Source organism: Gopherus flavomarginatus, chromosome 8 (genome assembly GCF_025201925.1).
Source record: "Gopherus flavomarginatus isolate rGopFla2 chromosome 8, rGopFla2.mat.asm, whole genome shotgun sequence".
Classification (NCBI taxonomy): domain Eukaryota; kingdom Metazoa; phylum Chordata; order Testudines; family Testudinidae; genus Gopherus; species Gopherus flavomarginatus.
The window spans coordinates 97,429,705-97,450,322 of record NC_066624.1 but is presented as its reverse complement, the minus strand read 5'-3'; the positions used below and the strand labels follow the sequence as shown (position 1 = coordinate 97,450,322).

The window sequence follows — 20,618 nt, the reverse complement described above, 5'->3', positions numbered from 1 at the left end:
GCAGAAAGCAAAGGGCTAGATCATGTAACCTTAACTCATCGGAATAGTTCTTGCTCATGTGAGTAATCCCATTGGATCATACTGTGCAATTGATTCATGTGCAGATTCCCCAATAAAATCAATGGCGTGCTCTGTGTAAAATTCAACAGCATCAGGTAATACACAGGCTTCAGTGAGACTATCCACATAAGTAAGACTACGTTGGTGAGTGAGGATTACAGGGTTTGGTCCAAAGTTTGATTGCCAAACATAGCTACTTTTTAAAGCCCATATAAATCAGCAGATTACCTATGAAAATATTTCCCATTTCTCCCTTCAATATTTTGAATACAAGAGGAATCTTGCACACGAGAGGCCTATTTATATAGACTATGTTTTACGGTCCCAAAGGCAAGTCTTTTGTCATGGCTCTTACCTACATGGATGGAGTTATAATAATATACATCTGCATATTTTAGCTGCTTGTATTTGCATGATTTCAATAATATTTTTTTGGTTTTAAAGAGAAGTATAAAGTCATGTTAGGCCTTTTAAAGGTTAAATTGCACACATTCTAATAGTTTGCAAGGATACCAATAACTTGTTGGAAGATTATTTATTTTTTGCTTTTCCATGGAAATACAATATTTTTCAGTTCCCTTCAATTTTGAGTGTACTGATGGAGAATAATTATTTAGCAATATATAGTCCTAAAACAGTACATATAGATCTTGTAAAAGTACTTAGTAGTATAAATATATTTTTTGGAATGAAATATATGTGGTCATATCCTCTGCTAGTGTAAAATGGTGTAGATCTATTGCCTTTAGTGAAACTACACTGATTTACAGTAGATAAGGATTTGACTCATAGTATCCAAGGGCTAGACTGGGCTACTCTCACTGTTGGCATTCATTTACACAATTGTAGCCAATTTACTTTGGCTTATCTGATTGGTCCCACGAGTTGCATAAGCTAGCCCTAAACTTTGATTTGTGGGCCTGATTCTGCACTGGGAAGATCAATGAAAGCTTTGGCACTGACGTCAGTGGAAGCAGGATTGGGCCCTATATGTTGACTATAAGAGGCATAACAAATAAATGTCAATTTAATGTGTTATATCAGGACAAATAAATGGCTGGTCCTACAATCCTTAATTAACTAGGATCTGGTTCCCAAATTAGGTGGGGGAAATGTAGCAAGAGAAAACCAGGCATTCTAATATGCATGGTAGGAAAACTTTATGCTTTTTTTTAAATCTATAATCTTCTTTGTGAATGAAGCTATCTTACAGGAACACCAACTGATATACTGTAACAGGCATTCTTCCTGAATTATAGCATTGCACACTTCCTGTGTTTGGGCCTAATCCTGAAACCTTTTCCCATTTGAGCCATGCCAATGATAGCAATGAGGCATGAATAGGAAAACTTGTCTGACAGGATCAGGCCCTTAGACAATGGAAGTATTATTGCTGTGATGTGAAGAGCCCACTAAAGAAGTAAACAGTTAAGACATGACAACAAGTGGTCAAGTTTCTCAAGGGCAGGGGTTTAGAAGCGCAGGAAGGTTAGCTCAGGCATTGGTGTGAGTGGAAGTTAGAAGACGTGATTATAGTTCATGGGAACCAACTCTGCAGGATGAGATACATTCAATTCAGTTTCCTTTACCAGCTTAAAATAGAGCCATTGTAAATTATGTCAGCCTGTCTCAAAGCATGAAAATGATTGTTAAAAAGGGCTCGGAATACACAATGTGAATTGTTGTGTGGCTTTGATGTGTGAAAGATGAGAGCTTAGATATAGCGCATATGAAGTCAAAGTGTAGCCACATGCTTTTTCCCTGAAGGGAAAAAAGAAAAGAATTTTATCACAGCAGTGTAACATTGCTTAATTTTGGTTTTGAACAAATTAGAACATTTACTAATAGAAGCAGAATACTATGAAGTGTTGTCACACGAGACTTATTGATGGAACATGTGTTTCAGCAGCTTTGGCATTACATTCTGTTTGTCCGGGAAAGTGTCAAATACAACACATTGCATGGCACAACTCTGGAAACTTCCTGATGCTGTGTGAAAGTACAGTAAAAAAGGGACATAAGCTTTGTACAGACAAACAAAATCTAAAATATCTATAAGTCAAACCACAGTGACCTTCCAAATGAGTGACAACCCAGACTTTCTCCTTTCAAGCAAGGTTTCTGGTCAGATTTCTGTAGGCCTCAGTGAAGCTTATTGACGTTCCTGTATCGATCTTTCCTGTTCTATTGAGGATTCCAAATTGCAAGGAAAAACCTCTTATTGAGGACAAACTAGGGCCCTGATTCTGCAAATTACTTGCATAACTTTACATACATGAGTAGTTTCATTGAGTTCAATGGGAACACTCACATGCATGAAGTTGTTCATGTTTGTGTGTATGGAGGATTGAAGTCTAGATCTTATTCTCTAACAGGGAATTTTAAATTGCTAAACCTTTTGCTTCTGTTCAGTTTTCTACCCAAATGCCTTGCTCAGTAAAGTTCCTAAAAGAGAGAAAAATCAAAGTAATTGTGCTCTTTCAAGATGACATGAAAACAAGGTTTCACAAAGTAGGAAATTACGTCTCTGCAGTAGTGACCCTATAGTTGTGATTATATGACAGTTACCTGCTAACAGCACAAAATCCCGTTCACCTCAGTGATCTGGTCTACACTATGAAAATGTATCATGTCTCACTCTACATTGGCCACTACACCATCCTTCTCTTCCTGTCACTGATTGTGATTGTTGATAACTGTAGTCAGACATGGGAAATGTTGTAGTGTAGATCAGACCGGTGGGATCAAAATTGCAACCCCTAATCTGCAAGATTTAAGGCTTTCTCTAGATGTCCCTTTTTTGAATTGACATTGTTCTTGTCCCAAAGGAGTTTGAGGAAATCCATTGAGTTGTTTTGAGCATCAGACATTCAGATAAATACAGCTGCATTATATGAGGAAATAGTTGTTGAAATAGGGTATGTTTTTTCACATGAAAGAGACAAACAAGCAAACTACATTATGAAACATTAAGGCCAAGATTATAATTACATGAGACATGAAATTAAGCGTTATGGCTTCCAAAGCAACTGTAACTCTATCACACTGACCATATGCATTCCTCTAACACTGTATGTGAAAATAGAGAATGTTACATATGTGCCCAGGCACCAGATTGTGATTGCTCTGGAAACCACAGCCTGGAATGCCAAGGGCTTTCATGTAATTAGCATCTCATTTGTAAATGCAAAATTTTGGGTTTATTAATAGTTATATGTGCTTGTATATATCTGATTGTCTCCCTCTCCCCCATCCTTCATATATCTTGTTTGTCTTTTTAGATTGTAAGCTCTTTGGGGCAGGGATTATGTCTAATTTTGTGGCTCTGATCTTGCAAATGCTTATGCTTGTGAATAACTTTAAGCATTTTAATAATCGCAGTGCCATCAGTGGAGGTACTCATGTGGATAAAGCTATTCAGATGTGTAGGTGTCTCCAGGATCAGGGCCTTAGTTTGTGCCATGCTCATTGGGGCCTGATTCTGATCAGGCACTCTGAGTGCTACTGAGTATAAATAATGATAATGATCATGAATTTAAAACATTGTAAGCAACCCAAGTATTGTGAAAAGTGAAAAGGAAATGTTTGTATTTTAGGGATTTTTATATTTATTTTTTGTTGGGTGGGTTCTTTATGCTGTCTCAAGACATTTGTCTAATTGGATGCCTTGCTTTGGAAAGAGTAAAATGAGTTTTCATTTGTTTTGTGCACCCAGATGATGCTCACAGACTTCTCCCTATGGCTTCTTAATTGACATGTTGGGGGGTAACAAATTGTTGTCTTTGCTAAATTCGGGTGGGGAAAGGGGGAATTATCATAAAGCCTGAGATTTGTTGTTGTTGTTTACACACAGGTGAGGTCTGCCATAAATCCTATACTCAGTTTTCAAACCTTTGTCGTCATAAGCGCATGCATGCTGATTGCAGAACCCAAATCAAGTGCAAAGACTGTGGACAAATGTTCAGCACTACATCTTCCTTAAATAAACACAGGAGATTTTGTGAGGGCAAGAATCATTTTGCAGCAGGAGGATTTTTTGGCCAAGGCATTTCACTTCCTGGAACCCCAGCTATGGATAAAACGTCCATGGTTAATATGAATCATGCAAATCCGGGCCTTGCTGACTATTTTGGTGCCAATAGACATCCTGCTGGTCTTACCTTTCCAACAGCTCCTGGATTTTCTTTTAGCTTCCCTGGTCTATTTTCTTCAGGCTTGTACCACAGGCCACCTTTGATACCTGCTAGTTCTCCTGTTAAAGGACTACCCAGCACAGACCAGACAAACAAAAGTCAAAGTCCCCTCATGACACATCCTCAGATACTGCCAGCTACACAGGATATTTTGAAGGCACTAAATAAGCACCCCTCTGTAGGTGAAAATAAGCCAGTGGAGCTTCAACCAGAGAGGTCCTCTGAAGAGAGGCCGCACGAAAAAATCAGTGACCAGTCAGAGAGTAGTGACCTTGATGATGTCAGTACTCCCAGTGGCAGTGACCTGGAGACCACCTCTGGCTCTGATCTGGAAAGTGACATTGAAAGTGATAAAGAGAAATTTAAAGAAAATGGTAAAATGTTCAAAGACAAAGTAAGCTCTCTTCAGAATTTGGCTTCAATAAATAATAAGAAAGAATACAGCAGTCATTCCATTTTCTCACCATCTTTAGAGGAACAAACTGCGGTGTCAGGAGCTGTGAATGATTCTATAAAGGCTATTGCTTCTATTGCTGAAAAATACTTTGGTTCAACAGGACTTGTGGGGCTGCAAGACAAAAAAGTTGGAGCTTTACCTTACCCTTCCATGTTTCCCCTCCCATTTTTTCCAGCATTCTCTCAATCAATGTACCCATTTCCTGATAGAGACTTGAGACCGTTGCCTTTGAAAATGGAGCCTCAGTCACCAAGTGAAGTAAAGAAGATCCCAAAGGGAAGCGCTGAGTCTCCCTTTGACCTCACCACTAAACGTAAGGAGGAGAAGCCGGTTACTTCTATAACCTCAAAACCAGCAGCTCCGTCTGTGACAAGCCAGGATCAACCACTAGATCTGAGCATGGGCAGCAGAAGTCGAGCCAGTGGTACAAAACAAGCTGAGCCTCGGAAAAACCATGTCTTTGGTGAAAAGAAAGGAGGTGACCTTGAAACAAGGAAAGCAACTGATGCTTCTTTGCAACATGCCAGGCCCACTCCATTCTTTATGGATCCCATTTACAGGTAACAGGCTTTAATGGAATATGGCTTTCTTGAGCACAGTTAACTCTTTCAGGACTTTTCCTGTGTAACTTGAAGTGATCCATTAGCTCAGCATGCACTGTCATTTACAATATGTAGTAATGTAATACATTTGCTTATCCAGAAATGAGGTGGCACAAATGCTGGATATTTGAAAATGTTCTTTAAATCTTTTACTACAAGTCCCTTTTCCTCAAAAGCGCTACACCTCATGCCCTACCCCCCAATAGCATTTATTTCAAACATTATCTGGGCCAAATTCTGCTCTTGGTTGCACCATTCCACTTCACTTGGTGTAGCAGACAGCTGCAACAAGGGGTTGAATCTGGGCTGACAGATCAAAGGAATGTGGGCACTGAGAGTGAAATTCTGCTCTCACTTATACTAGATCGGCCCACCAGTTTCTGTGAGGCTGTACAGGTGTAAATGAAGACAGAATGAGTTCTTGGTGGCAAAACGAAACAAAAAACTATGTGGGCAGTAAGGGTCTGATCACACCTCTTTAAGTCAATGGGAGTCAGTGGGAATAGGATCGGATCCTAAGTGAGCCAAGATATTAGTGCTTGTCTCCACAGGAAAGCTACCGGAAAATAAGCTAGCGTGTGAGTTTAAAGCACAATAATTATTCCACACTAACTCCCCATGTGAACACTCAGTGCAGAGTAAGAATGTCCACATGTGAAGCCATTGCGGAACAGCTATTCCAGGCCATTTTCCCCATGTCGACAAGCCCTTAGAAATCAGGGGTGAAATCCTCACATCCATTGAACTCCCATTAATTTTGCCATTAAGTTCAGTGGGGCCAGGATTTCACCACAGATCTTGTGTACGTAAGCACTTGTATGCACTTTGATACTCTGCCTGCATATCTGTAATTAGTTGTAGTCATACGTCTAAATTAATCTACGGAAAACATAGGAGTAGTGAAATATTAACCATAAAAACTATTTGTTCATAATCTAAACAGCCTATTTCACAAAGAGACTATTGTTAAAAATAAAAAGTCACTGTAACGCAAATGATCTTAATTCATCTTCCAATTTATCTTCCAAAAATTTGCTTTTGGCAAAAATTTCATAAAACACTCTCTGGCATAAGATAAAGGGTATGCATTAGAAAGGAACGGTGTTAGCAGTGTGTTACTTATTGAGATGGTTTAATTGATGCCGTATAGGTATTGGGCCACAGGTTTCCTGTATGATATTAATTTATCATTACTGAATTGGTGGAAATTGTTACTGTTATACAGTACTGCAGTGCATGATAATGCAATTTGTGAAGGAATAGTAAAGGAATGCTGCCAGCATAACATGGGTCCAGTCCCATAGTTGTTACTCAGGCAGACTTTCCATTGAAGCCAAAGAAAATTATAGGAATACTTGTGGCACCTTAGAGACTAACAAATTTATTTCAGCATAAGTTTTCGTGGGCTACAGCCCACTTCTTCGGATGCAAGAAAATTATGAATGAAAACTATTATGAAAATTATGTCTCAGTAAGGAATGCAGGATCAGTCCTTTGATAAATGATACCATTTAAACTGATAATCAAAAATGCAGGAGGAACTAAGATGCCAGTACTAATTTTAAACTATCAGATGCCCTGTTTCACTACTCGAAGACACACAATTAGTTGAACATAGCCTTCATTTCTGTTGTGGCAAATTCACTACATTTCTCCAGGCCCGGATCTGGCTCACTTCCTCTTTGCAAGGACATCCCTGTGCCCATGTGAAGTGGTTGGTAAGGGCAGGGCCTAATTTCTTCACAAAGGAAGATGAGCTTCCCAAGGGTCCCTTTCTGCAGGCCTAATACGAAAAGTCCCCACTGGTGTCAGTGAGAGCTTTTCTTGTGTTTGGAAAATGCAGATGGGCCCTATTTCTTGATAACAGGGCTCAATGCAGTTAGTCATCAATTGCTATTATCTATAGTATTGGCCTTTTGAAATGGGATTATTTCCAATGTAAATGGTGTAATCTCTTTTTAATGGATGTTCACAACTCTCATTAGTGCTACTGAGAGTTGCATGCACTAATCAAGAGATGACTGTACCTCCTTATCTTTTACCACTGTCACCAAGAAACCAATTACTTGATGTTGACTATTTTAAACATAAGTAGCTGAATAGTTATTAATGCCTAAGACTGAATCATCACAAGCAAATCAATTTTAACATTTACAGAGTGGAGAAAAGAAAGTTAACTGACCCACTTGAAGCGTTAAAGGAAAAGTACTTGAGACCTTCCCCAGGATTCTTGTTTCATCCGCAAGTAAGTATTTTTGGAATTTCAATATTGTAAACAAATCCTGTTGATGCTTCAAAGCAGGTGCAGAGAAAAGAATGCAGTCTGAGTTATTTTCGGATTTCCTAAAACGCACAATTTTTCCAATGTTGTCGTGGTGGACAAACATTAGCATGTCCTTTGTGATGTTTTGCAGCTAAACCATCATGTTCTGGTTGTAGTGGGACCCAAATCTGAGCTACATGTATGTTCTAGAGCTCCCTGCCCCACAAAATTAGAATGGATCAAACAAGATATGCTACTACCAAGTTGTGCTTCTGCTGACTCTCCACTGTGGCCAGTGGCCAGTGGCAGTGGAGGGATCATTGTGCCCATCTCTAAGCAATTTCCAAGAAACAATGGAATTTGGGGCCTGATCTTGAAAAGTGGCTTCAGTTTTTACTGCTCAGTTTTGCACCCTCAAGTAATTCCCTTTTGGGCACTAATGTTGCCATATATAAGTTTAAGCACAGGGTGTGTGGGTACAGCTGCATATTTGGAGATATCAGTGATAGCATTTCCACTTGCCATTTTTTGCAGATGCATAGTGGGGCCCACAAATCTGGGCACCCCAAGTAAAAGCCTTTATAAAGACCAGGCTCTTTCTATATACATATATAAAGACACCCAAAAAGGACACAGTACAAGTTTCAGTAACTTTGCAGAATAACTGGAAATAATATGTGCTTTCAATACATCCCCTTTCCATGCCTGAAGACATTCAACTACAATTGTGTGGTTCTTTGGTCATATGCTTAATGTCCTGCTGCTCATTTGCTATGTCAAGAAAATAATAGGCCTCTTTCAACCATGTGGGTCTGTACATGGCACAGAAAGATTAACGATAGCCTGGGTCAAAACTCTGCATTATTTGCAACCCTGTATCACTTGCTTATCCTGTATTGTGCCAGTCTGACAGGGTGACTTCACTTCCCCATCTTGGTCTAGTGCTTCAAGCACAGGACGGGGAGTAAGGAACTCCCTGCCTTGATATTTACTCCCTCTGAGCTCTTGGGTAGGCTGTGGAAACTCTCTGCTTCAATTTAGCATCTGTAAAATGTGGATAATAATGAGTACGCACCTACCTCATGTTGTGAGGCTCAGTTACTCAAGTGTGGGATTTTTTTGGCTTCTAGGTAAAACAGATCTTGCCATGCCTTAGCACAGATACATGAGAGCAATGTTCTTGCACAGCTGGAAAAGGAAGAAAAGCACGAATGTATTGACACTATAGGAAATGAAGGGAATAGCTGATGCTAATCACTAAGTATTACAATAAAAATGTACCTGATAGAGTTTGAGCAGAATATACTGAGGTACTATATTTACCAAAGCTGCAAGGCAACCAGACAACCTTTTCAGTCTCCTTATGAAAGTGCTTCCAATTTCCATTTCATAGCAGGTGATACTAACAATCAGTACACAGAAAGGACCTAACTCTGCTCTCAGCCACAGTGGTGTAAACCCCAGTTAACTCCACTGAGCTTCACCTCTGGATTTCTACTGCTGTGAGTGAGAGCAGAATCTGGCCAGTCATGTCAATTCAAAATGTTTTAACAAAGGGCCTTTGCTATCTTTTCTCCTCCTCCTTAGCCTTTAGCATGGGTAAGTGAATGAAAACAGGTTCGGGCTGCAGGATGAGAGACTTTGTGATATTGCAAAGACAAAGTAGGCATACATTTTCTAGGTCTGTTTTTAAAAAAAATAACAGAGTAGTTAAGGAGCCTTACACACAGCTGTAATACATTTACAGAGAGAACATTTCAGGTGGTGTACTGCGTGGCAGAAATTCAGTGATGGTCAGGTCCTCAGCTGGAAAAAATCTGTGTAGCTCAATTGAAATGGGGTGGGGGCTCTGATGGTTTTGCTGGAGGAGTTTATCACATTTTGGTATATTTATGTTGCTGCTGGGGTACTGTGATCTGTGGGTAAATGATGGATGTTTATGTATGAATGTATTCTTCAGGGCTTGTCGGAGGTGCCCAGGGTTTGGATTGGACATGCTTTTATATAGTGCAGCAGAAATCTAAATAAATAACACATGAGGAGAGAAGATGGAGGACAAAGTTAAAGGCATACAAGAGATAGGCTTTCAAGAGAGGATGTGCTAGGCATCTAGGGTGAACTCTTGGCTCACTGAGGTCAATGAGAGTTTTGTTATTAACTTAACAGGGGTCAGGATTTCACCCTTAGTGTTTTCTTCACAGAGAACTTGCAAATTTCCCTGCTGGTATAAATGAGGGAAGCTTTTTGAAGTCAATGGAACCATACCCATTTACACTAGCAGAGAACTCAGCCTGGGATTTCCGAACATTTTAATGATATTGGGGTAAGCGCTCTTCTCATTGTCTGATAAGAAGAGGAGCAAAACCTCAGAAAAACCCATGAAAAACTGAGAGGAAGTACAGAGTGACAAAAGGCAAACATATTGTATCTCTTCCCACCATACAATCTCTTGTTGTCTTTCTGTGACTGTGGTGTGGGAGGTCAACGCTGCATGGCTAGGGGAGGAGTTGTCATTTAGAGCATCATAAATTATGGCTGTGTTAGGCAAATCATTCCCACCCCACAGCCTCTATTTAAAATGGTCCAGTCCTATATGATTGTTCTCTACATATAATATATTTCTCTTTATTTTCACACCTTGTCTCTTCTTTTCCTGTCCCCTTCTTTGGCCAGCTTCATGTTCTGAGGTTTTCTGAAGTAGATTATAAAGTCTTTGGGGCAGGAATTTTGTCTTTATTAATGCCTCTAATGCACAGGTATGGCACTATATAAAATGTGGAATAATTGTGGCTTTTCCATATTTCAGAGAGGGTGTGGGATGGCAGTTGGTGTGAGACAAATCAATGGCAGCATGGGTTCCCTTGCTCTGAGAGATCCAAAGAGACCATGGGCTAGTGAAGCTCGCTTGTCCCCATAGATCTCAACCTAGTGTGAGGATGCCATTTGTCTGTACATCGTCTGCCCTTTGGCCTGAGTGAGAATCATTATCCAGCTGTGTAAAGTATTACCCTGCCTAAGAAGTGTCCCCTTGTACCATGTATGAGGGATGATCTATAATGACCCTATCATTTTTTAAATGGTGTTTCTGAGTTATATCTGATGATGCCATATTAATTTTTATTAATTTCTTTAGCTGTCCTCTGTTACAGAGTATTCATTCAAAATATACAGTGAGATAAATGATGTGCATTTGTAGCAATTCACTCACATTATCATACAGGCTCTGATTGTGCAATAGAAAGAATTTTTGGGAACAGCTGGTCTTCATTGTCATCATTTATGTGGGTGCTAGGGGTGGCTGCTTATCTTGTAAGAGATGGTATGACATGACATCTTGTGTGTAATGGGCGTTTTTAAACATAGCAAATGAAAATAAAAATGCTATTGGACAACCTGTGATATCATAAAGGGCTAAAGTCTGCCCTCTTATCAACTTCAGTGGAAACCACTCCCTACCTCCCAACGTAGAATTCGACCCAATATTTAGTACCAGAGAGGCAAATTAGCAAAGCAACTTTTTTTGTGGGTATACCTATTGTCCCCAGGTTATTAATATAATTGCAGATTCCACCATGCATTTTCACTTTCTAATGGTAGGGTACAATTATCTCTGTAAAAAACATATGTGAAATAAATTCAAATTTTTCAGTTCCTCTACAAATTCTTATTTTTATAGCGACATTTATTGCCTGGAGTTTTTCATTTGCTTAAGCAAGAGGTTAATTTGCATCCTTGTAATCAGATGCTATGAGAGCTATGGGATAGGCTTCTAAAATAGATTTTTAGACTAGAGGAGAGAGAGAAATATTAAGCTACAATTCCTATAGTTCTTACACAGTCCCTGCTCAGAAAAAATTCCCCTTAAAGCCTAGGGCCCTAAATCTGTACAAGAATAGGTCAGTTGGTCATATTTTACAATAAATTGCCACTTCAAAGATTGCATTTAGGTAGAGTGTGCCCAAAAGCAAACAATCCACTCACTGTGAAACCTTAGCTAACTTCACAATAGATTGATTGCAATAAGGGTTCCAATGCAGGAATAATGTGTTGTTTTTGTTTCAATTTTGCTCCCAGTTCCAATTGCCTGATCAAAGAACTTGGGTAAGTTATTTGCTTATATTTTTGATTTAAACATTGTAAAATAAATTGCATAAGAAAACCATAACATGAAAGTTAACCCTCTGCATAGTTATGGAGTATGCCATGTGCTTTCCTACTGAATGTCGTAGCTGTAGTGGATATATCTTGCCATGTCACATTGGCCTTCTTCCTACGTAATCCTTCAGTCTATTCTTATTGAAGGCAATGGGAGTTTCGCCTAGGTAAGGACTTCGCCATGTGGCATTTGGTTGTATTTTAGTGAGGCTACTACAAGCTATTTGCCTCCAGGTTATGCTGAAAGTTTAGGCCTCAAATTTTACCTCCATTACAGGTGTTATAATCTGATGATCAAAATCATGTGGATTCTAGACTTTAAAGTACCCAGTTCAGCTCTTACATCACAGATACAACACATATTGATTTGGGGCCTTTGGGTCCAATTCTTCCTTCATGTAGGCACATATAACTCCCATTAATGAGAACAGGAGCATCAATGGGGTAAAATTGAGAGTAAGCTTTTTTCCCCTTTAATCTCATATTTAAATTCAGTTCCAAATTGGTGTGGAAATCCAAATAGCTCTTGTAACTACTTTTATAATCCCCCAAATAACACAGTGTTTTGTTCTTATTTTGCTGTCCCTGCAGCAGCTGCAATTAACCAATAACTACTAATCCCAGAATTCTCCTGACATCACAGTTTAGGGGCTAGAATAGGAGCGTCAGAGTCAGGAAACCAATGTTCTGTTCTGCTCATTCTCTGTGACTTGAGATAGTGTCTCAAGACTAAGGCCAGATTTTCATAAAATGTGGCCTGAGATCTGGACACATTTTTTCATGCCTACTTTTGTGTACAGAATGACTTCAGGAGTGTAAAAGAAAAAAATGGGAGGGGGCATTTTCACATGCAAATGAATATTTAGATGCTCAAATGCTCATTTACAACCCAAGTACCACAGTTAAGCATACAAAAATACTTGAGGACCGTAGTCCTACTTTCTGTAAATCTGGCTTTTAAACCCTCTATTTACCATCTGTAAAATGCAAATGATGATAATGATACCTACTCAGCTTCATAAAGTCCTCAGATGTAAGATGCTATTTCAGGGCCTGATCTAATTCCCATTCAAAGCAGAGACTGATGTCAATGGGCATTGGATCAGGCTCTACTTATGAAATATTATTAGTGATAGAAATGAGCTGACAATGCTGCGCTCAATGGATGGAATTTAGTCCCTATGCAGAGGACCAGCACATGGCCTATGCATCACTTACACCCTATTTTTGAACTGGAACCCTGTTTTGAGGAATTGATTGGGACTGGAGAAACTCAGGTGCTGAGTGCTGGCCCCATTCAAAGGGATGAACTTCACCCGTGATAATTTGGCATGGAAGAATCAATTTAAGTGGAAGTTGTAAAATGTTTTCCCTTTTGAAATCCTGTATTGGCCACAGGCAATACATAGGTGTAAAACAGAAATAGACAGCACAGCTTTGACATCACCATAGATGGCCCCAGACATTTTTTTGCTCAGTGAAGTGAATTCAAAATGGTGTCATCTAAAGGTGTTGGGAGGATTAAGGGACTTGTATGATGCACTCTGGATCCACTATGCTTTTAAAATAACAGCTCTGTATTGCGGTAATTATGTAACAGAAAAAAAATCTCAGTACATTCTTTCTCTTCCACCCTCTCTCCCTAATGTTGGCTCTGTCCCCAAATTTATGTCATCAAACTCTTTTCCTTTTTTGTCCTCTGGCCATGATGATGGTTGAACAGCTGCTATACAATATGTATTGAAAGCGTACTGTTAAACTGATTGGAGGAAGGTGCTGATTTATGGATGGTTTTGTCTCCAATTTGAAGGGTTTGAATGTGTCACTTGAACCTGTATATCTCAACTCATGGCATCCTGTCTTATCTATTTTAAGTTTATTCAAGGTTATTTTTCACTCTGGCACGAATAGTCCGGATCAATTGGAAACACTCTATTTTGAATGGATCACAATATATTCAATAGGCACACTTTATAATCCACCCCAAAACCTGGCACTCTGTCCCCACCTCTTACTAAAGTTTAGAAGCAGTGTGCTATAAAGATATCTTGTAATTCAGTTAGGACTTCATTTGCAATAACATTGTGAAGAATTATGATAAATAATTAAAATAGTTGTCCATATAAATAAGAAATGCATTTTGGGATGAATTATTCATGCTTTTTCATTTGTTTTGTTTATTGTAGGCCAAGATCTGCTCTCTCTTACACCAGTTTAAATCTAGATCAGCTCCATCAGTGTCAGTGGAGACTCTGGATTTACTCTGGTATACCTGAGATCAGATTTTGGTCTTTACTTGATACTTCACAAAATTTAGTCATTCAATCTCTTGGTCATGAACATGTGATGTGGTGAGGTTTGGGATTGCAGTACAACAAATTGACCAAAAGTCATAGTTTAGGGTAGGGAGGTAGAACTGCTGACCTTTAATCGTCAGGATTTTGATATTCCTTTAAATGAGATGAATAAAAACAGAAAACAAACGTTTGTACAATCCTTTCCCATGAGTTATGGCCATAAAGTCAGTTGTTTTTACGATAATAGCATTAAGGATTCTAATTTGTAAAACATTAGGTCATGCACTTCATTGACACTAGTTTCTAGATCATTTCATACTATCAGGTTATCCTTTAAAAATGTTTTTTAAATAAACCCTCCTTTATATATGTCACTGATTTTCTGCTGCTGCAAATAAATCTTAAGACAAATGTCTGAGACCCTTTTTGATGATATCTAGCCTGTTGAAATGTTTATAAATACTTTTTTTCCCAATTATGGTAATGTCTGCCTTTTTGGGTCAGCGCTAGGGAACTGTGACTACATATTGGTTTGCGTCAGTATGCGGTTAATAGCCTCTTAGGGACAGGAGGGAGGTGGGGGTAAAGCTACTTCCTTTTCCAGACATCTGGACTCAGATAGAATCAACAACTCTCATATATGTAAATCAAAAAATTACAGTTCTTTATAAAATACTGCCATTCACTGATCTCGGATTAGCAGCAGACATTACTTGTCCATAAAGCAATAACTTTATGTAAAATATGTAATGCAATCTTCTCACTCTCTTACCTCCTCAGCTAACTTGCTCTGTGGATGTATAAATTACACTTATTCTGCATCAAGAGTCAAATTATGCCTTTCCTCCCCTGACAACTTTACCACCATGCAGTGGCCACTGTTCCCTCAATACAAGGAGTGCTCTCTTTTAGCCTGAACTGGGGTGCAAGCCACCCCAAAAGAGGTGGAGAGTGTGGGGCCATGCTCTGTGCTTCATACTGGTCAGTGAATATTCCCAGGGGCCTGATCCAGAGCCCATTAAAGTAATTGGGAAGATGTTCATTGGCTTCACAGAGCTTTGGAGGAGCCCTCCAGTACAAACGGGGAAGCATACTATATTGTCCAGAGAGGTGCTGTGATAGGCATGCTCCTCCTTTGTTCCTGGGAGTACCAGAAGCAATTGTGCTTCCTTGTGACACAATTCCTCCCAGAGTCACCCAGAGGTGGCTTGGTTCTTCACTGTCTCCAAGGTATGGCTGTACCTTGATGGCATAACTGAACCCTAAATATTCACTTGAATGGAGAGATATCAGAATTTGGCATAAAGATCTGCAGAAACCCCTTCCACTTATGATGTAGTGCAGTGTCCTGGGCAGTCTTGTGAAAAAGAATCATATTATCTGTAAGTTGTGGAAGGGGAGCATCTTGGTGTGGGAAGAGATTTTGGATTTGAGACCACAGGCTAGAGGAAGTGAATCCTGTTTCAGTAACTATCTACCTAACCTTCCAGGGTGGGTGCCTGTCACGTTGCTAAGTAACCCTGCTGGCAGATCAGTGTTTCACTGATCATTGCAGCCCCTCCATTGTTAAGACTGAGATTTATTTTGTTTATCCAGGAGCGCCCCAACTACTCAAAAAAGAATTTCCACTTCAAATTTTTGTAGGAAGGGCTAGAGACCAGTGATCAGTTACGAGAATCTGAAGTCATTCAGACATGCTATTTTTTTGGGATATAGGTCTGCAGGAGCTACCGCAGACCAGAGTAGGCCCCTGGTTCCCTGGGATCTACTATGGATCACAGGAGGCCCTGTGGACTTTAGAAGATCTATAGGGAAGCAAAGCTGGGGAAGGGGGATTAGGGCTCAAAGTGTGGAATCCAGAGGTGCAGGAAGCACCTGCGATGTAGTGGGGAGCTGATTCATTGAGGTCAACTGGGGAACCAAGGACCATGGTGTGTTCTGTCCCTACCTGATTCCCAGTACTGTCATGCTTTCAAGTGTTTCACTTTATTTTAAATCCAACATCATCTCCGAATCTCCTGAGTTGCTAATGGCTGCTACTTTGACAACTATGCCATTCCTGAAAGGTTTTCTTACCTTACATTGCTGGTATACCCTCTAATCCTCAACTCTACCTTACAGGGTCTTTTTTGTTTTGTTTTGTTTTGTTTTGTTTTTTTGGGAGGGAGGAAGAGGCAAAGTGTTACCATAGCCAGTATTAAGATGCTGAAAGGAAGGATTCACTGATAGCTTTTATGTTGCTTCAGTAGTTCTTGGTGATGAGTGGAGGGAATACAAATGGGCAAAAAGTGTATGTGCAAGAGGAAAGAAGGGAGTTAATAGCTTACCCTTCCCTCACTTTTACCCCTACTTTATTTCAGGGCTGGCTGCCTACAAGGCAAAGGAAAGCCACCCATTTTAATAGTCAATATTTTCCTTATTACCTTTTAAAAATGTGCATTGTTTGGATTGTGAGAGCTATATCCTCAGCTGATACAAACTGGTGTAACGCCAGTGACTTCAGTGGCGCTATATTGATTTACACTAGTTGAAGATCTGACCCCAAATACTTAATATTTCCTCTTGGTGATGGTGCATTTCTTTAACAATGTAAACCACGTAAAGTAACTACATTCTACATTGTTTAAAAAAAACAAAAAACTTATAGTAATTCTCATGGCAAGGCATGTGTTTCTAAAAAGCTATCGTTGCTTTCCAGTAATTGGAAGTGCTTGTACTTTCTGTGAATAAGAAACTAAGGACCTGATTCTGACCTCACACTGCTGTAGCCCGATTGACATCAGTGAACTTAGTTCTGATTTACTTCACTGCCAGAGCAGACTCACACCCCAAGCTGCAAATAAAATAATGATACTAAGATGACTAAATCATTTTAAATGTAAATAGGAAAATAGTTATTTAATATATTACTGTAGGGATCCATGTACATGAAAAATGTTGATTTGATCAAAAAATGATTTAAACTCCCTATATAATGAAACTGACTTGAGTATTATATATACATAAATAAAACATTTATTATCCTCCTCAATGCACTTATTCTTCTTCACCATAAATATGTACTATCATAACCCATGCACTGTCCTGTCAGTGCTAATCAGCCTGAAGGCCAAAGGTCATTTTTCATTGAAGCCATCTATTCTCTGCAATAGTAAAATACCAGAATGGTTACTTGCCAGGAACAATTAGAAGGAATTAAAGGCAGTGGAAATACAATCATAAATGCTTTAAGAATCAGTTCTGAGAAAAGAAGACTATGAAGAGCTATAAAAAATAAATATATGGTGATGTTGAGCTGTATGGGTTGATAATGACATTGCTCTGCTGAGACAGAATTACCTCCTATCCCAGAAGCAGCATCATTACATATCTCAGCCCTGTGATCAGTACATGTCAAAATTCTTCATATTGACAAATGTGCTGTCCACTTGCATCTATGGAGAATGTTTTAGCAGCTGAGTGATTATGAATCAAACCCCAGAGCTTACAGCCCTTACTGCCTCTCAATGCTTTCACATTCGTTGCCTGACAAGTAAATGTATCTTGACTTCCCTCCGTGATTTTTTGCACCATGTTTGATGAAAGACATTTGGCAAATTGGCAGTGGTACCCTGTACATTGCAATTTGTAGTGTGCATTAGGAGTCTGAGCATGAAATGAGAGGGCAGGCTACGAGGCAAAGGGAAAAACAAAAACAAAAACCCTGAGCTAACCAGAACATGAATAGTCATTTCAAGAAACAAGCGTACGGTCTTTTTTTGTAACAGAAGCCTCAAAATCAGACCAATCGCACCATAGACTTTAGAGGAAACTTCCATGAAAAATATTCTGTCTCTTGAATATTACTTTATTAATCCTATGGTGTATTATGAAAAATAATCTCCTTGCACTTTGTGAGCCAGATTCTGCCCTCACTTACACCAGTGTAAATCAGAAGTATCTCCTCTTAAGGCAGTGGAGTTACCCCAATCTGCGTGAGAGGCAAATCAGATCCTTCTGCAACTGTTGCTCATCCTTAGTATCAGTTAGTTTCAGTGGCATTACTCATGTAGTAAGCTACTATTAAACACTGAATTTTGAGGCAGATTTGGGTTCTTCCGCTGGGATAGTGTAATTCCATTGACTTCCCTAGAAATTTTTTTTATTTATGTTGTGGGAAGAGAGAGGAGAATTAGTTTTAAGAGCTTTAAAGTAACTTTCTCCTTTGTAAAATGTGTAGGCTTTTTCCTTTAGGCTTCTATTCGGTCAGTTTTCTCAGAAAACTGCACGGTGGGAGTGCCTTTTATAATCTTGAGTTGTAGTCCTGTGATTTTTGAGAGGGGAATGAGATGAGGAAGCTCTTATTTTCAAATGTTACTGTGTTCTGCAGTGTTGCCAAGGTTTTCAGACATGACAGATGATTTGGGGTAATTTTTTGAGGTGCCAAACCTGAGACATCTTCAAGGGGCCTCAAAATGCTGAGCACTCACACTCTGAAAATCAGATTCCTTTAAGGTGTCTAAGGTTGGGCACCCAAAATCTGAGGCATCCAAAATCACTTTTGAGAAAGGTGGCCATGGTGCTTTTTGAGTATTATTATAGAGTATTTTTAATGAATAGAGTGAGGGTTGTACAACCAGCCATCATACGAGACTGGAACACTAAGAAAGAAATCCCTAAACAGTAAAAAAAAAAAAAGTACATTTTGTTACGAGATCACAGTATATATCAGTTCCTGCTTAATGGGAACTGATATATCAGGCTTGTAAACACCTGTGGCCTATGAGGCTAATTCTGCCCTCCTTTAGATTAGAGAGTGTAATTCCACTTAATTCTGGATTTAAACCACGTAATTCAAATCCAAATGTAACTTGCTATCTTCAGAGTCACAAGGTATACACTGGGCCAGATTTATATCTGAAATTTGCAAGTACTAACTTAAAAGGAATCCTTATGCTACCAGTTACAGGTACTTTCCAATAAGATCCAGCTTCTCCCAGTGATCATTTTTAGAGGACATACCCTTTTTGCGGTATGTGCATGTAAAGCCAGATCTTGTTCCCATTCAAGTTAATGGCAAAATTCCAGCTGATTTCAGTGAGAACAAGAATCCTTGCCACAAGACAACTCCAGATCACCCATTATTTTTACTCGATCAAGCCCAAGTGTAGGATCTGCCTTATACAGAGTTTGCAAATAATTACTATAGGAGAAAGAACATTAAAACAATATAACTGAAAAGCACAGGAATCTAAACTGTAGTGCAAAAAGAAGTATTTGAATGTAAATATTTTATAAGCCTTCACACCAATTAGTCTAGATCTCATATAGAATTAGTTATTCATTAGCATGTACAGAGATTAGGAAATATGATCTGCTAGATGAACAGGAACTGGCAGGTACTGTATAGCATCGTCACTGCTGTGGAGTGATCTACTGTCAGTAAAAGTTACTTGTCTTATTCAAACTCTGATAACATAGTTTTCCATCACTTTGTCCTACTCAGAGTGAAAAACCAAAATAGTTTTCTACGCAGTCATTTTTTGAATGGAGTTTTTTGTGTTCAGAATATCTGTACAGAAAAAGAGCACCTTCACTGTGATATGTTTTCTTTTTTTCCTTTCCTCTTGCAGATGTCAGCTATAGAAAACATGGCTGAAAAACTAGAGAGTTTTAGTACCCTGAAACCAGAAGCTAGTGAACTTATACAATCTGTCCCTTCCATGTTCAACTTCCGAGCCCCACCGAGTGCCCTACCAGAAAACCTCCTGAGGAAGGGCAAGGAACGCTATACCTGCAGGTAATTGCTGAGCTAACCATGACAGGACCTCCTAACATCTCCTCTCTGCTTTCAAAAGACGCTGCTGTTTACTTTAGAAATTACTTCTGATTGGATGATTAATAAAGATCATGGAAAGTCTATAGTATTTCAAAGTGCTCTTTATTCAGTCAAACGCAGAAATAGTGTTTTGTTTTTTATTATATGAGGAATTTGTCCTACATCACTCGAGTTTGATAAATGAGGCTGAAAATACTGCATAAACAAGCTTGTTCCCAAACTTCCTCATCACCTTTATATTAATAAATGTGCTTTCACTATTAATTTTTCTGATCACAAGCTACAGGGCTGCTTTCCTCAGACCATCTGCCTCTAATGTCAGAAGAGATCTTTCACAAAATATATGAATTATAAGGATATATTTTTACAACTTTAACAAAAACTATAAGTTCATAGTCATTGCATGCATGAATGAAGTCAATCAGAATTTTGTCAATGTGAGAAGGATCAGGGTCATGCTAGTATAGCTTGGTATGAAATAATAACCTGTATGTTAAAAATATTGGGCCAAATCCTGAAAGCTGCTGAAAGTGTCCTTTATGCATGGCACTCGTAACTCACATTACCTTTAGAGGGAGTTGAGAGTGCTTATTACCATGCAGGACTGAGCTGAAGGTCCTTAATGTAACTGTTCTAATCATGCTGTTTCTTGGAATGCTACCTGGGAGCCTTGAGGAGGTTTTATTGTTATTATAGTTCCCTGTGAAATAGGGAAATGGTGGAATGATTTTTAAAATTGGCTTATTTAAGTCTCTCTATCATTTCTAGAATGC

The 20,618-nt window shown here is 39.1% G+C and overlaps 1 protein-coding gene across 8 annotated transcripts in view; it reads left to right on the top strand.

The window, feature by feature from the left end:
- MECOM (MDS1 and EVI1 complex locus) overlaps positions 1 to 20,618 on the top strand; it is a 478,598-nt gene that overhangs the window by 445,665 nt on the left and 12,315 nt on the right. For 4 of the 8 annotated variants that reach the window (XM_050965803.1, XM_050965802.1, XM_050965807.1 and 1 more), the window contains 4 exons: positions 3,914 to 5,270; positions 7,470 to 7,557; positions 11,650 to 11,676; positions 19,640 to 19,806. In XM_050965803.1, the coding sequence (XP_050821760.1) occupies positions 3,914 to 5,270; positions 7,470 to 7,557; positions 11,650 to 11,676; positions 19,640 to 19,806 (1,639 nt within the window). The remainder of the gene's footprint in view (positions 1 to 3,913; positions 5,271 to 7,469; positions 7,558 to 11,649; positions 11,677 to 19,639; positions 19,807 to 20,618) is intronic. The other 4 variants (XM_050965805.1, XM_050965804.1, XM_050965808.1 and 1 more) reach the window with 3 other exon arrangements.